The sequence below is a fragment of the Cajanus cajan genome, chromosome 4 (assembly GCF_000230855.2).
Source record: "Cajanus cajan strain Asha chromosome 4, NIPB_CcT2T_4, whole genome shotgun sequence".
Lineage (NCBI taxonomy): Eukaryota > Viridiplantae > Streptophyta > Magnoliopsida > Fabales > Fabaceae > Cajanus > Cajanus cajan.
Genome location: NC_138520.1, coordinates 78,901,088 through 78,916,991, shown reverse-complemented (window position 1 = coordinate 78,916,991; position 15,904 = coordinate 78,901,088). Strand labels below are relative to the sequence as shown.

The window sequence follows — 15,904 nt, the reverse complement described above, 5'->3', positions numbered from 1 at the left end:
TGTGACATCAGGCATAGCTAAGCTTGTTTTTTGGATGTTATTATTTTAAAAGCTTTAATTTTCTCTTCCTTTGTAATTTTGAACGTTCTTGAGAAAAGATCAAAATGTATATCTTTGTCATACTATTTTATTACATGATTTGAAAGTGATATATTAATTCCTAACTAGGAAGCACTGCCACCTTTACTGGAATTAATATATATTCTCCTTTATATGATTTCTTGAGTTTAATACTTATCTTTGACTTTTTTTGTATGATTGATGAGTTACAAATGTGAATCTTCTACCTTATGAGATTTGAAGCAGTTGTTTTATACATGAAAGATGTTATTAAACTATGAACGATTTTATTTACTCAAAAAGAAAAAGAAATTATTGTTTACATTTATTGTGTATTAACGTTGGGGTAGAGGGTGTCACACCATTTCAATCAAACCAGATACAAATTCAGTTTTGTCTTTAAAGTGAGAAGGTAAGAATGTATCTTCTGATTTACTCGTTTTAGAATAGCCAAATCCACCTGAAGCAGATACTTTATCTTGTCGATAACTTAGGCATATTGAAAAGTTCATATTTTCTACTCAGAAAACAGAGAAGGAAGATGAGAAAGTAAACCATGCTGCAGTTCTAGTATATCCAATAAAACTCAACCGAATATGTTTAAAACATATAAAGTTTCAGCTGGTAAAACACTGAAAAAATCATTCATGGGCAACGCGAATGACTTGCTTACCAACGTTCTTGCCATGGAAAAGCCCAACGAAAGCAGCTGGACCACTTTCCAAGCCTTCATTCATGTCTTCAATATACACAATCTTTCCCTGCTTGTAGTAACTTGAAACCTCTTCCAAAAAGCGAGGGTATAGGTGCAAGTAATCACTTTGCAAAAAACCCTCCATTTTGATGTGCTTTATGATGAGGTTGTATATATTGTATATCCCTTTGGGTTTGGAAAGGCTTTGCTGAGACACTGCCCCACAAACTGCAATTCTACCATGAGCCCTCATGTTAAGGAGTGCAGCATCGAGCATGTCCCCACCCACATTGTCAAAGTAGATGTCAATGCCTTGCGGAAAGTACCTGTTATGTGAGCCAGGATAAATGATGTCTTGAATATTGTTGTGGAAGCCATGAAGGATAAAGTGAGAAGAACTCAAATTTGGAACCTTATTTCTGAAACAAACTTTTAAAAACCATTTCCCTATACATAGACAATAGCTAACAATTCAAACTTATATTCTTCTAGTGCTTGTTACACACCTTTGTAGAGTTGCATTTAAGTCTAATTCTTCCTTGTAATTAAAAGCTTCATCGAATCCAAGCTTGTTCTTTAGAAGGTCAACCTGATATAACAAATTTAATGAGAAAATCAACAAAATACTGAGTTCAAGTATTTGTGTGTGCATCCATGTGTGTCTAAGTGTCAATACTTCATCTATTGTATACATGAAGGAATAACTAATTCAAGCAAAGCATTGGGTTTTTCTTTTTATTTTCTTCTGGCAATTGTTATGGAATAAATAATCAGTGAAACTGACCTTTTCCTTCGACCCAGCACTTCCAACTACATAGCAACCATACAACTTAGCAAGTTGGCCTACTAGCTGACCTACGGCACCAGATGCTGCAGACACAAAAACATATTCTCCTTTGCTTGGGGAGCAGACCTCATAAAATCCTGCATAAGCAGTAAAACCTGGCATTCCTATAAAATTAAAAGGAGAAACGAAGTATTAATTATTTATCAAACTGTAGCACCACTGGAAGGGTAGAAACTGGTTTCACTATCATATCATATTCATATAAAAATCAGAAAAAAGAAAGCCTCAATGGCAAGAGGACATGCCATGTTTTAACAACTATTCGATAAAAAAACATTGAATAAAAAGATAAACTAAGGAAGTCTTAAAATTAACATTTAGAATAATTTTATCATGAGAAAATTTTGCCTCTATCTCACTCGTTCTATAGATTTACTTATCTCACTCTCTATATATGTGTTTATATATTTATAAAAAGTTGTCGTTACAAGTGGTTCAACGGACAGTTGTGTTCTTTAATCAAAGTCAAAATTTAATCTTTAGTTTAGGCATGGAGTCGCAACTAAAGTACCACTAAACCCCTAAACTGAACCGACCTAGTAGAGGAGAGTTGTACCTCCTAGACGAATTCAGATTCTCTAATTTTAAAACACGAAAGTTACGTAACATGCATTTAAATTGTTAGATTTATAAAAATAAATCATACTGTGACACATGTACGATATATATTTTTAACTTAAATGTACACGTGTTACAATCTGACCTATTATTACAAATTCAATGATTTAAATGCTCCATAAAATCAGAGCATCCATTTCCCTCCTAGGCTCCTAGTTAATTAACATGAGATGACTCATTCCCAATTTCCCATGACCTCATAAATCATATCTATCAGGAAGCACAAACAGAGATACGAATATAACACCTCATTGACATTCGGATACAGTAAACTCTAAAAATATAAGATATAAGCATAGAAAATTGAAGGTAAAATAAAGAAACAGTCATGTCTCCTAACTTGATTGAATGGAAGGTCCAAGGCATACCAAGAAGACCAACATGGAAGGAGAGAGGAATGGCATCATCTGGGTGAATTTTTCTCAACTGCTCTGTTCTTCGGATGAGGCTGTATTCTTCCCAGCCAGTGAAGCCGGTGATGAAATCACCAGGCTTGTAATTTGGGTTATCAGAATGTATAACCTTAGACACCCCAAATCCTTCAAGGGCCTTCACCAAAATGCACATGTACTAAGCTCAGGAATTGCTTAGTGTACTACATTATTGTAATATAATTTGAAAAGAGAAGGAAGAGTTAGTTACCTGACCGGGAACGAAAGGGGGGATGTATGATCCATGGAAATCACGCATGCGACCGCGCATGAATGGATCGCAAGAGAGATAAAGGTTCTTGACGAGAATAGCTTGTGAACCTTGTGGGGGAGGGTTGAGCTCAATTTTTGAAACCTTGAGTTCCATATCGGTTTCATTAGGGACACCATCTATGTAGCCTTTGAATAAAACCTGCTTGTTTTGCAGTACTTGTGCCATCGGAAGGGATCCAAATGCACTATGCAATGGAAAGTAGTTGAGTTGAGTTGAAGTTGAAGAATGAACGGATGGACAGAGCCACTGAATCAAAATTTTGACCCTATGAAATGAAGTATCTACCGTCCACTGTCCAATCCCCCTCTACCTAACACCCTCCACACGTGTCACTCCAAACTACCACATGGGAAATCATGAAAATTCTGCAAAACAAAACTACGCTCCTTAATATGTATACTTTATGTTATTATTAGTTAATATTTATTAAAATAAAAAAAAAAGTTATTAAATAGAGAATGGATTTATATATTATTTTAGTTGTTAATAAATTTCAATTTATAATAAAAAAAGTTTTTAAAAAATGTGCTGCAATCATTTTCCTCTCATTTATAAAGTTAATATTTGTGCAACAAAAAAATATGTTTACAAAGTGTTTATCGATGTTTTTTAATTTTTATTTAGAAACTCGCCTTATTATACTAATTCAGATTTATCTCATTTGCTTACTTTTTTGCAAATTGATCCAATTCGACTAAGGTTATAGTCATATTATGCTCATAGCCTGATTGATAAATTATTTATATAACATACTCAATTCCAACAAGGATAATAGTATTTAATAAATTTATTCAAATGTTTAAATTATCATAAAAAATATATTTATTTATTTAAAAATATTTAAAAAAATTTAAAACTTAATAATAATAATAATAATCAATCATAATCTTTACGTGTAATCAATCTATATGTCTCATCTAATATCAATTCTATAATAATGTATTCTCAACCCTAATAAATAAATAAATAATATATATATATATATATATATATATATATATTTTGTTAATAGGAAAATTTCTATATTATTAATTGATTTAAAATTACTTTAAATATAACTTTTAATGTAATTACAAAAGTCAATAACTTTTGTCTTAGATGATTCAATAATTTTATTATATATCATAAATTATTTTTAAATGACGATAGAAAAAATACATATATTATTGATCAATTTAAAATCACTTTAAATATAACTTTTAATATAATTATAAAAGTCAATAACATTTTTTTTAGAAGAGTCAATAATTTTATTATACATCATAAACCATCTTTGAATGATTGTAGAAAAAATACATACATATTAGTACATTTTAATTAAGCTATATATTAAAAAAAATGCATCTTTAATGGGTTAAAAACTACCTTATAATATATATATATATATATATATATATATATATATATATATATATATATATATATAGTAGGGTTATAATAACACCGGTGTAACTTTTACTAAGTATTACACCGCTTAATAACTTTATATTAAATGTGAATTTTGTAAATTCAACCATTAGGTTGAAAATTCATATCACTTTATATGTTTATATCAATTTTTGTTAAACAACTACTTGAAAGTAATCAAAGTGTTCATATTTTAAAATATTTTGAAATGTATATATTACATCAATATAAAGTTATTCACATTTAATATAAAATTATTTAGGGGTATAATACTCAGTAAAAGTTTTACCGGTGTTATTATAACCCTCCTCATATATATATATATATAACATAAAAACACAAAATCTATTTCAATTTAAAAGTTATCCTATGGCGCTAGCTATAATGGACAAATTTAATATTGTCCACCAGTGCATAAATGAATAGTAGCAATGTTTTACTTCAATTGTGATGGTGCAGATTCACATTGACCTCTACCAACAAATTCATGGTGTGCTCTAAGTCAAAGCCGTTTAATGGATTTGAGTCAAGATCTAAAAGTACTTTTGTCACACGTACTCGTGTCATGTGTAGTGCCGTGAGACTGTCACTTTGATCATGGTAGTGTAGATTCCCATCAAACTTTACTAGTAGCTTCACACAGTGCTCCAAGTTAAGGCTAACAATAAGGAGGATTGTTGTGCGGTCATTGGCATCAACATCACGATCTTCGCCAAAGTTAGCGTTTCAGGGGAGAAGTGTTAGGAATTTGGGACTAAGGGTTTAGGGAGCGAGTAGTTCGCTATAGGAATATCCTTTTCATGTAGTACCACAACACGAAGAACCCATCACCATTATTCGTGTCTAACTATGTAAGCATTATTCGTGTCTAACTATGTAAGCATATTTGTGAACGATGCCAACTTCTTTAAACCTTATGAGGTGTCCTTGTTGTTGTCACCATCAAGCTCCAAGCTCCGAAACAACACGTAGTACTATGACATGGAGAAACCACACTACTATTCATGTTCGACCATGTCAACATCTTTGCGAATGGCACTAGCTTCTTCAAACCCTCCGAGATGCCTTTACCATTGTCATCATTGTTGTTGTTGAGCATCAAGCTTTGGATCAAAACCGACTTGAGACACACGAAGACCCTTTTGAGCAGAATCAACTTAAGATGCACAAAAAACTTGTCAATGTTAAGTTCTACCAAAATCTCACCATTGCCATGCAACACAACTAATTGAATAGAATAAGCAGCAGATTGAATTTGAGAGGGAATAAGTAACAGATTGAATTTAAGTGGGGATGATCAAACAATTTTTGTTTTGGACAAAATGACCATTTATTGCTGAAAATAAATTTAATATATTAATAAAAATTTTATCATCAAATAAATTTAATCTGTTCAATTTAATTATTTATATATCTAATGATGTCTTTCACTTCTCCAGCGATAAACCAAACTAGAGTTGTTTTTATCGATCTAACCCATAAACCACATGATGTATGGGTGCTCAGTATATTTCACCATTATTCTATAGATTATTCATGCTTCATAAATGTGCAATATGTAAATCACAATATTCATTTACTATAATGGAATGAAAATTATATTTTATTTTTAAGTAAATATCATATATAATAATAAAAAGGTAGATTTAAGCTTTGAAATACCTACAATATTCGTACACAACACATATTTCTTGGTTTATTGTAATGTTCAAAAGTTGCATGACAACAAAATACCTTAATCATCACAAGCTTGTAACAGTAATGCAGCGCACTTGGAAGTTGGAATAGGCGACTTAAATTTAATTTAAGTTCAATGTCATCCACGTTTCAAACAAAATACAAATAAGATGCTAGCATGGACCCTGTGGTTGCTCGTGTGTATGAGCCCTTCAGAGAGATGCTGCTGGTTAAAGCAAAAACTACTAAGGTAAAGCATTCTTTCAACTAATTTTCTACAAAACAAATTATGCTTACAAATTTTAGTTGGAACCCAAAATTCAGCCATAGTACACTTACATGACGTCATCGAGAGAATAAAAATATAAATGAAGAAAAAAAAAAAACCAGAACCAAACAATGTTTCACCGGAGAAGATTAAAATGAGTCATTACAATCCCAAAGAATCCTTCTGGCACCTCCAAATAAATAAAGTTCATGGCACACCCTATTCAAAAGAGAAGCTTCAAGAAAGAACATCTAGGTTGGCTTCCGCATGTTACGACCAGCACGAATTACTTCATCCACCACCAGTAACTGAGACACTATAACCGGCCTGTACAGCATGGACAAATATTGTAACCAAACCAACTTAAATGAAACTTAATGATTTGGTGCAATGCAACTTTTTAAATGGTTATACATCCCGATGGTGTTTAAGATGTGCATTGTTGAGTGTACAGTGTAATAAATCCAACAACATTAAAATTAACAACAAAAATCCCTTCATCCACATTTCATGAGTATGAATGTAAATCAAGAAGATTGAGGATACTGAATATGCTAAATGTTTAATAGAATCAATTCGATATGTTAGGTCAATTACTAATAGCTTCATCAATGCTTTCATGATTTCATGTGTAGGCGTGTCACAGGCTAGAGATGAGATTTTGGCTTCCAATCATTTAATTAATTTTACTGCAGCTTAGATCAGTTAGATGGTTCAAAGAGATGTGCCACTACATGTTTGTTTCAATATAGACTAATGATTTCAATCGAAACTTTGTTATATGTAATGATTTTTATTTTAATTTCATGTGATTCTTTTATACATTCATATTTGAATATTTTAATGCATGGTTTTCATTAATGATGGTGTCATATACTCGAGGATCAACCATACCCTGAGTTTATGATTTGGCGCTTCACAGAATAGTTGTCAAAAATACCCTCCATTGCAGGGTCTACAGGTTCTCCCGTGTTAAGGCTCAACCCCACAATATTCCCTTTGTCATGCTCTCCCTGAAACAGCATTCAGCAAGTACAATAATGCCGATAATCAGTCATCTACTTTACATGAGAATATACATACAACCACATTAGGGGAAGGAAGACAAAAAAAGTTGAATAAATTCATGGGAAGTATACCGTAAGGGCAATAATCACATCTTGAGTATCCAGCCCGGAGTTTTCGGCAAGTGTCTTGGGCACCACGAGAAGTGCATTAGCAAAAGCCTCAACACCAAGTTGAGCACGCTGTTTCAAGGTTATAAATATAAACATCAGTGTTGGAATACATAACTGAAAATTAAAGTATAATAACATGATGGAAAACCAGAAACTCATTTACCCCTTGAACTGTTTTCTTAACTTCGTTCATCAGATATTGTCTAGCAGCAACTTCAAATGCACCTGCACCCTGATCATGGGCAAGAAATTCCCCAAGTCTGTTACAATCACAATATAAAAGATGCAAACAAGAGTTCTGCATAGGAGGATGTATAAATTCTATAAAGTTCTATCATAAAGAGCTAGCTGTGCTATTGCGTGTATCCTGCTTCCTTCTAGTTTTACTGATTTCTTTCCTACTATTAACTACTTGAAAAGTGGATTCAACTATGGGAACATATCAAGTTATTTTCATAAACCTATGTAAAAGGACATTCTTTTCTCCCAATTAGATCCCTTTATCAACTCAAGCACACAAAAGAGGATAAAAATGCACCTTATCACAATAATGTGAGATTAAAGTTTCTGGCTCATATTTTGATATAACTCAGTTAAGGACTTGCTGAAAGCATGTCATATTCTACATTAATCTTATCTCACTTTAAATAAGAACATTAATTATCTACAACAAGTGTAACTGCTAGGTTCAGAATTTCTCCAATTTATTTAGCCATATGAACAAAAAGAATAGTTCCAATTTGATTCATTATTTTCTGAAACACCTAACAGCTATGCCACCCTTCTCAGAAACCAGACAACTTTTGATTTTGTATGCTAACCAAACCATGTGTTCATTTTGGGGAACAACCAAAAATCAAGAATCAAAATAATGACTACTCAAAAAAGATCTTACCAATACAACAGATTCATCTTCAAGGGTATTCTTTACGGCCCTCAAACCATCGCGTATGGCATCTTTAATCTGAGCTATTGTATGATCATTAGGACCTGTAACATCAAGACAAAATAGCAACATCTCATCTTAAATCCATGGAAATAAAATGATAGTTTGTGTTCCAAAGATGTATGACAAACATCATGCAAAAATAATAAACAGTATACAAGGATATGCTCAACAAACTCACAATAGGTGCAAGGACAAATTACCTTTAATCAAGATTGTGCAGGAAAAAGGATTTTTCACATTTTCTATGAATGTATATTTCTCTTCACCAAGGACATGCTCATATACCAATCCTGCCCAACCCAGACATTCGGGAGTCAAATCATCTACAGAGTTTACTGCCTCTCCTCCACAGGCCAAAACCAATCTTTCCATGTTTCTCCTCTTTGCTCTTCGAAGGGCAATTATCTAAAACAGACAAAAAATCAGTAGATGGAAAACTGTCTAGGAATTATGTAACTGAGGTTGGCTCATGAGTTCACTTCATATTACACCAGAAACTTGGAATTTGTGCCATGGGATATTCCAACAGTAACATTTTTTTTGGTTTATATCATGTAAAAACTTTCAACTAAGGAGACTACTTGCTCGGTGTTTGAAAGCCCCCTGGGAGCAATCAGGTTTCAAATGACACTAGTGTACCTCATTCTGTACTGGTCATTTTCAGCATATTTGTGCATCATAGGTCTTCACAATTTTTTCAAGAAGACATACACCAGTTCTACCCCTCATTACCTAAATATCTCAGGCACCTGAGTTCATAATCATTAAAAGAATGAAATAAAATACTAGCTAAACTCACTGAAGACTTCAACCTTTAAAAGCCTACATCTCAAGATGGAATACCCGGTGCACGATCAAATTCCCAAGAGTATTTATACAAAAAAGTAGCCATCTTCACAATATTCAAGTTTTAAAAATCTTGAACATAACGGCATGTTACTTACTCCTTCCCTTGCAAGCATGTCCAATGATGGAGGATCAATTCCTTTTTGGTTGATGACAACAAAATTGCTATCGCTACCATCACAAACCTGCACCCACAAGTATGGAGGTATTTAGCAGTAAAATAATATTATCCTTATTATGGCAATATAACACAGACCAAATTTTATGACCAGCACGTAAAAATACATACAAGAGCAATTATTTTTCTACCTTTTTCTTCAGTTCAATGATTTTTTTAACTTTTTCATCAACCTGTCGTCTTTCAGCTGCAACCATTGCCTCTCTCTGTTCAGCATTTGAGTAGAAAAATCCTGAATTTACTTCACTGAAAGGAGAAAATATTGACTTCATTAGTCTCAGACTACAGACAATCATCCAAGATAACTAATGAATTCAAATTAGGCCAAACTTCTGACAGAAAAATCACATATGCAGCATTGACCAGTGATATATAAATGTTGACCAAATGAGACTTAAGATTGAAATTATTAAATTTATAGTTATAAAGCCAGCATCGAGGAAATAAAAATAAAAAAAAGATTTTCCATGTATTACATTTAGGATCGATTTGTTTTAGGTTAAAATCAATATTTTTAGAAAGTGTAAAAAAGAAAATTCAGATTAATAGCAAAGAAATTTTGAGTGTACCAATACCTAATTTTCTTATAGAGTAAATGAATAATTGATTTGTTTCAGGTTATCTAAGCCTTCCTTAGCAAGACGGAGTAAACATAAAACCCACACAAATGGGAACATTTCATGTCATGTGAGCATACTTGTTTTACTGCACAACATCAACCTAGGTTGTCAAACTCTCGAGTTAACTAGTAAACAAGTTACTGAGTTAGAAATCACATGTAATCCTTGCCCCCACCCAACCCATTGACCCCATAGTGTTAGTGTTGTACTATGACTCAAATGATTTGAAGAAATCAACTCTTTTTTTAAATTTTTACTTTAAAACTTATGTTTTTATTAATTTATATAATTTGATCATTTAGGTTGTTTAATCATATATAGCACTAATATACTATAACATTGTAGTTTGCCGCTTTGCTTTAGAATAAAGATGAAATGTTGAATAATTAATATACTATAACGTTGTAGTTTGCTGCTTTGCTTTATTATAAAGATGAAATGTTGAATAATTGTTCTGTTAAGGGTATTATGTTATGCATATATGTTATTAATAGGTTCTTTAATATTACGTGACGCTTCTGTACACTCTTGAATTTGACAACCATGACATCAACATATTGTGTCTGAAGTAAAAAATAACACAATTACCAAAATAGAGACCAGTTGAATAAAGCTTGCAACATGTGGTATTGGTAATCACTAAAAATCATTACAAGTAAAATTTATAGCTTTCAGATACTTCTATTTAAATTTAACCAATTGAGGATAATTAAGCAGTTTACATTAATATAAATATGTATACCATTCTATAACAGACTAGCTTGTGTCCATGCATTAAGAAATAGGTATGATAGGATGATAACCTCCCAAATGCACTTACATGTGCTGATAACAGGTGAAAAGAATCAAATAACAGCCATTTACCTGTGACACATACATTTGTGTGTGTGTGTATAACACAAATTGGATGAAATTGGCAAATATGAGCTTGATTACCTCTTCTCATATTCCAAAGATACATTGCATGTCAAGATATAACAATTCTCTGCACGCCGCTTCATGTCAGGGTGCCTAGAACCATGATCAAGGACAAGACCCTCAACCTAAAAAGCACACAGGGATGAAACAATTGGTGCAAGAATTCCGTATGTAAACCCAATACATAAGGTGCACCATAATATTATAATATTATAGTTACAAGTAAGACAAAAGGGATAAGTGATAGTTAAACATGGATTGCTATTTGAGTTGTTGACTTGTTGTAGATGATGAAAACTGTCTATGTTCACAGTAAAACAGATTGTAGCTTTGTCTAAAACTGTTACTACAATGAAAAAGGAACTTCCTGGTAAACAAAGCTGATTCCTCATCACATCCCAACTTTTACTAGAGTAATATTAATTTGAGAATTTTAATTTGCTACCAAGATAATGGTGGAAATTCAATAACATATTAACATCCTAGATGTATATATGAAATTCAGAAAAATTATCCAAATAACATACAACTAACAAAATCCAGTGCTGCAAAAGAGAGGCTACAATTATTCATAAAACATACCAAGCGTGTGTCAACATCAAACTTGTGCCGCATATGCATAATCTCCACCATAAACAGATCAATTGCTTCCTCTGGCTTCCGGATGCATAAAACCTATCATAGAAAAACCACATGTCACTGAACACCCAGCTGTAAAAGGTCTTAGGTCCAATAGATATTGAAATGACCAAACAGCATTAAAACAAAATTTTCTCATTTACAAGGGTTCAAAGTAAATATCAAAACTTCAATGTGTACTCACCGCATTGACAATTATATCAGTCAATTGATCTGCAAGTGATTCATACAACTGCAAATTACAAAGAAATATAAAAATAGTAAGATGATGCATGTTGAAAAATTATTTGACAAGTTATATGTTCATTATGTCCACAATACCAAAGTATGATCAAATGTCATCTAAAACAGATAAAATAAAATAAGATTTACCTTTGTCCTGACAGTTGTTCTTGCTACCATCTTGAGAATCTCTTTGTCAGGCTCATCACCCATCACCACAGGAGTCTTAAACTTTTCAAGGAATTGCAGAGTTGCTCTCTTTGCAATATCAAAACCATCAACCAATACCCGAGGATGCATACCTGGAATATTTATATATCATCTTAACATTCACCTTGGAGGAATGACAGAAAAGGCTCCAAAACAAAAAATAGCTCAATGTCCCACATTTTATGGACATCTTGTTTTAACCTATTAGAGAATAGGATTACATTTAACGCCTCTCCTTAGGTATACAGTTCACAGTTTTTTCAAGAGAATTGCTCTTGCTTCAATACAAAGAGATTGCACTTCCCACTTCCTAGTTATACTCGAGCATACAGTCTATTTTTCCAACAAAAAAAAATAATAGTTTGCTACATAGGTTATCATATCATCACCCTAGCTTCATTTTACCTCTTCTATAAATCTCCCCCAACTAACTAAAAAAACACCACTTAATCACTAAAAGCAGTAAAAATTTAACAGTGGTTCATACTTCGTAGCAATAAACTACCACAAGCTGGATTAAGATAAATAGTCACATACTAGGTTGTACAGCTACAAACACAAGTAGTACAAGTGATGCAACGCAAATAACAACTTCATAGAGAAATAAATGATAACAAGTCCACAGAGTGGCAAAGTCATTAACCTTCATCAATGTAACGCTCAGACTGCTTCATAAGTTCACCAATGAAGATGACAGTGGAAGTGGTGCCATCTCCACTAGCATCATCCTGTGCCACAGCCGTCCTCGCGATCATAATCGCCGTCGGGTTTTGGATTTGCTGAACCAACAACAAACAACATCAACAACATTCCACCATAACAATTTTCACGTGCTCACACTCGTAGATCTCAACTAATAAACCTAAAATAGTGATAAAAAGGTAAGAACTAACCATCTCTTTCAAGAGAGTGTTTCCATCTTTGGTAAGCTTTATATCACCGGCGCCACCAACGAGCCTGATTCAAAGAGAGTGAGGGAAAACATAATAGGAAAAAAAAAATGGAAAAGGTAATGAGAGAGAGAAATACATTTTGATGGTTCCCTTGGGACCGAGGTTGGTTTTGAGGACATCGTGCAAACCCTTGGCGGCATTGATGTTCATGTGAAGTGCTGCGGATTTGTTCAGCACTTCGGCGTTAGGGTTCAGCACTCGCAGAGACATCTTCGAGAGAAGCAAAAGTGACGAACCAAAGAAATGAGTGAGGAGAAGTAGAACGCAAGTGAAGAGAAGCGGGGTTTTTTAGGGGTTTCAGTCAGAATGAAACGCCACCTCGATGCTTCGTGTATATACTCGGCGCTCAAATACGCCTTGTCGTTTATGAGGACCATTTTTGTTTTGGACACGTTTTTGGGCTTTACACAGTAACCCACTTCTCCGGCCCAACTGCTGAATCCAACATGAGTAATGTCTTATTTGATTTGATTTTAGTCTTATTTCTGTTTTTGTTGGCCACAAAAATGTCTTATTACTATTTAAGTCTTATTCTATTGACAAAAAAAATAGGTCTTGTTACTATTGAAAAAAAATAGTGTTTCTAAATTACTATTTTTTTTGTCACATATATGTAATTTTGTATTTTAAAGTATTCATTCTTAAATTTAATAATTATAATATTAATAAGGTTGATATTTTTTTATTATATACTTTAAAATGAGTATATGTTATATCAGTTTTATTAATCCTTACTTTTAATTAATGGCCGGTTAAATAATTATAAGTGGATTTTTTTATTTAAAAGTTAAATATTTAATGTTAGCAATGTATTTTTTTTTTATCATGATGATTTGAAAAAAAAAATGTTATATTTTTTTTATGTTTACCACATAAACTTGGGTATATTTCCAAATCAAAGAAAAATTTACCAACATTATGTTGGTCACGAATGGAATCATGATGGAAAATCTTAAGTAATATTTTGGATTCAAACTCTGTTGAAAAAAAGTAGTTGATTAAAGAGATTTCACTAAATATGATTATTCACACTTATTTATTGAATTTATAACCCTTTATGTTACTTTCAATTATATATATATATATATATATATATATATATATATATATATATATATATATATATATAAATGAATCACACTAAACTGGTTTAAGAATTATTTTAATCATATTAATAAATCAGTTCTAAACCAAATCATTTTTATAAACATGTTCAAAATTGGTTTATAACCAATTTTATAATCAAATTAATTTCAAACTGATTTTAAGAACTTAAAGTTTTGAATCAAAAGTTTTTTTTTTTTTTTTTAAGTTTTTTTTTTTCAAAATTGTGAACACAATCATAGGTTAGTACAGTCTTATTTTAAAGACAAATTAAAAACCTTACACTACCTAAACATCTAACTTGGACACTAATCAAGTATAATTAATTAGCGTGATATTATTCACTCCTAAATTTGAAAATGTTCTAACTTGTAACTATTCCAAGTATCGGTGAATGCTTACAAGCATGTTACACTAATAGTGATCTAAGATTCTCAGGGGATAAACTAAAATCATATGCATATAATATATGATCGGTTTGCTGAAGAATAAGAAGTAATTCTTTAAGAAGTAAATAAGAATTGTTTCTTAAGAAAAAATGTTTATATTATAAATAAAAAATAGACAAACATATTAAGGAACTCAGAGATGGTTTCCTACCAAAGCTGAACAATGGTCATTCCTCTCTATGGTATAAGGATTGGACGGGTCTAGGATGTCTTTGCAACTTGGTGGATTATGTACACATTAGTGATACTCAGCTTAAAGTGCAGGATATTTACACGGCTGATGGTTGGAACTTTAACTGCTTACGCACCCAGCTACCTTCCCATCTTTTAGATCAACTCTCTTCATTCCCAGGTCCCTCCAATATCTCGGCTCAGGACAGTTTTGTGTGGGCTGCTAGCACCTCTGGTGTGTATTCCACACGGTCTGCTTATGCTTGGCTGAAGGGGACCACTAATGACACAATACAATGGAGGAAGGTTTGGAAGTCTAAACTTCCAGAGAAAATAAAATTTTTATTGTGGTTGTTGATTCACCAAGCTCTTCCAACTAACGCCTTTAGAAACCGTTGTAATCTTCAAGACTCTCCATATTGTTCAAGGTGTTCTGGTAACATTGAGACTATTCTTCATTGCATTCATGACTGCCCCCACTCCAGAGAGCTTTGGACTAGATTGGATTTGACTCAGAGTAATGATTTTCATATTCTTGATCCTGTGGCTTGGACTTTTAAACAACTCTCGGCAGAGGATAAAGAACTCAGAATGTTAACAATTTGGTGGGCTTGGCACTGGCGCAATAACATGATTTTGGATTCTTCTTGTTGGTCGGTGAACTATGTAGTCAGGTGTATCTATTTGGATGCTTTGAATCTTCATTTGGCACTCTCTTCTGATTTTCAACTCACACCTACCCTATTTCCTCTTGACTCGTCCACTGTTCACTTGAATGTTGATGGCTGTTGGTTCTCTGATCAATCTCGTCTGGGCTTTGGTGGTCTAATCCGGGACGTATCAGGTCATTGGTTAGCTGGTTTCTCCGGCAATTCTTCACATGGTGATCCTTCTTTAGCTGAGTTATTGGCCATTCTGGAAGGTCTCAAGATCGCATGGCATTTGGGATTTAAAACTATTCAATGTATGATTGACTCCATGGATATCGTGCAGTCTCTTCTTCATAGAGATCAAGCTTACCTACACTCTCATGCTTCTTATCTCTTTGATATTTTCTCCTTGGTGGACAAACCTTGGACGGTGAACTTTCTTTGGATTGATAGAGACAGTAATTGCAGTGCGGATGCCTTGGCAAAGCTGGGGGGGGGGCCTTGTCCTCCCCTGTTTTTGAGTATTGGACGAGTCCTCCTC

The 15,904-nt window shown here is 33.0% G+C and overlaps 2 protein-coding genes across 2 annotated transcripts; both read right to left on the bottom strand.

Annotated features, from left to right (window-relative positions):
* Positions 1–602: 602 nt before the first annotated feature.
* LOC109802230 (Zinc-binding dehydrogenase family protein) lies at positions 603–3,204 on the bottom strand. Its single transcript, XM_020363501.3, has 5 exons — positions 2,862–3,204; positions 2,588–2,768; positions 1,539–1,705; positions 1,261–1,343; positions 603–1,080 (listed from the first exon to the last, which is right to left on the bottom strand). Exons 1-5 carry the CDS (start codon positions 3,087–3,089, stop codon positions 702–704), a joined length of 1,038 nt encoding a protein of 345 aa, XP_020219090.1. The 5' UTR covers positions 3,090–3,204; the 3' UTR covers positions 603–701.
* A 2,899-nt stretch (positions 3,205–6,103) lies between these two features.
* Positions 6,104–13,306, bottom strand: LOC109802373 (T-complex protein 1 subunit zeta 1). Its single transcript, XM_020363713.3, has 15 exons — positions 13,066–13,306; positions 12,930–12,993; positions 12,680–12,815; positions 11,977–12,128; positions 11,789–11,836; positions 11,548–11,640; positions 10,984–11,090; positions 9,559–9,673; positions 9,348–9,434; positions 8,604–8,808; positions 8,350–8,444; positions 7,618–7,686; positions 7,416–7,523; positions 7,171–7,289; positions 6,104–6,603 (listed from the first exon to the last, which is right to left on the bottom strand). The coding sequence occupies exons 1-15, from the start codon at positions 13,197–13,199 to the stop codon at positions 6,528–6,530; spliced, it is 1,608 nt and encodes a 535-aa protein (XP_020219302.1). The 5' UTR covers positions 13,200–13,306; the 3' UTR covers positions 6,104–6,527.
* Positions 13,307–15,904: the final 2,598 nt, after the last annotated feature.

Coding starts and splice junctions, on each gene's coding strand:
- LOC109802230 (XM_020363501.3), bottom strand. CDS start 3,089: ATGGCACAAGTACTGCAAAACAAGCAGGTTTTATTCAAAGGCTACATA. Junction 1,706..2,587: donor CTTCCATGTTGGTCTTCTTG/GTATGCCTTGGA, acceptor TTAATTTTATAG/GAATGCCAGGTTTTACTGCT. Junction 1,344..1,538: donor GTGCTGGGTCGAAGGAAAAG/GTCAGTTTCACT, acceptor TTGTTATATCAG/GTTGACCTTCTAAAGAACAA.
- LOC109802373 (XM_020363713.3), bottom strand. CDS start 13,199: ATGTCTCTGCGAGTGCTGAACCCTAACGCCGAAGTGCTGAACAAATCC. Junction 8,809..9,347: donor ACATGCTTGCAAGGGAAGGA/GTAAGTAACATG, acceptor TGTCTGTTTTAG/ATAATTGCCCTTCGAAGAGC. Junction 7,290..7,415: donor ATGTGATTATTGCCCTTACG/GTATACTTCCCA, acceptor ATGCTGTTTCAG/GGAGAGCATGACAAAGGGAA.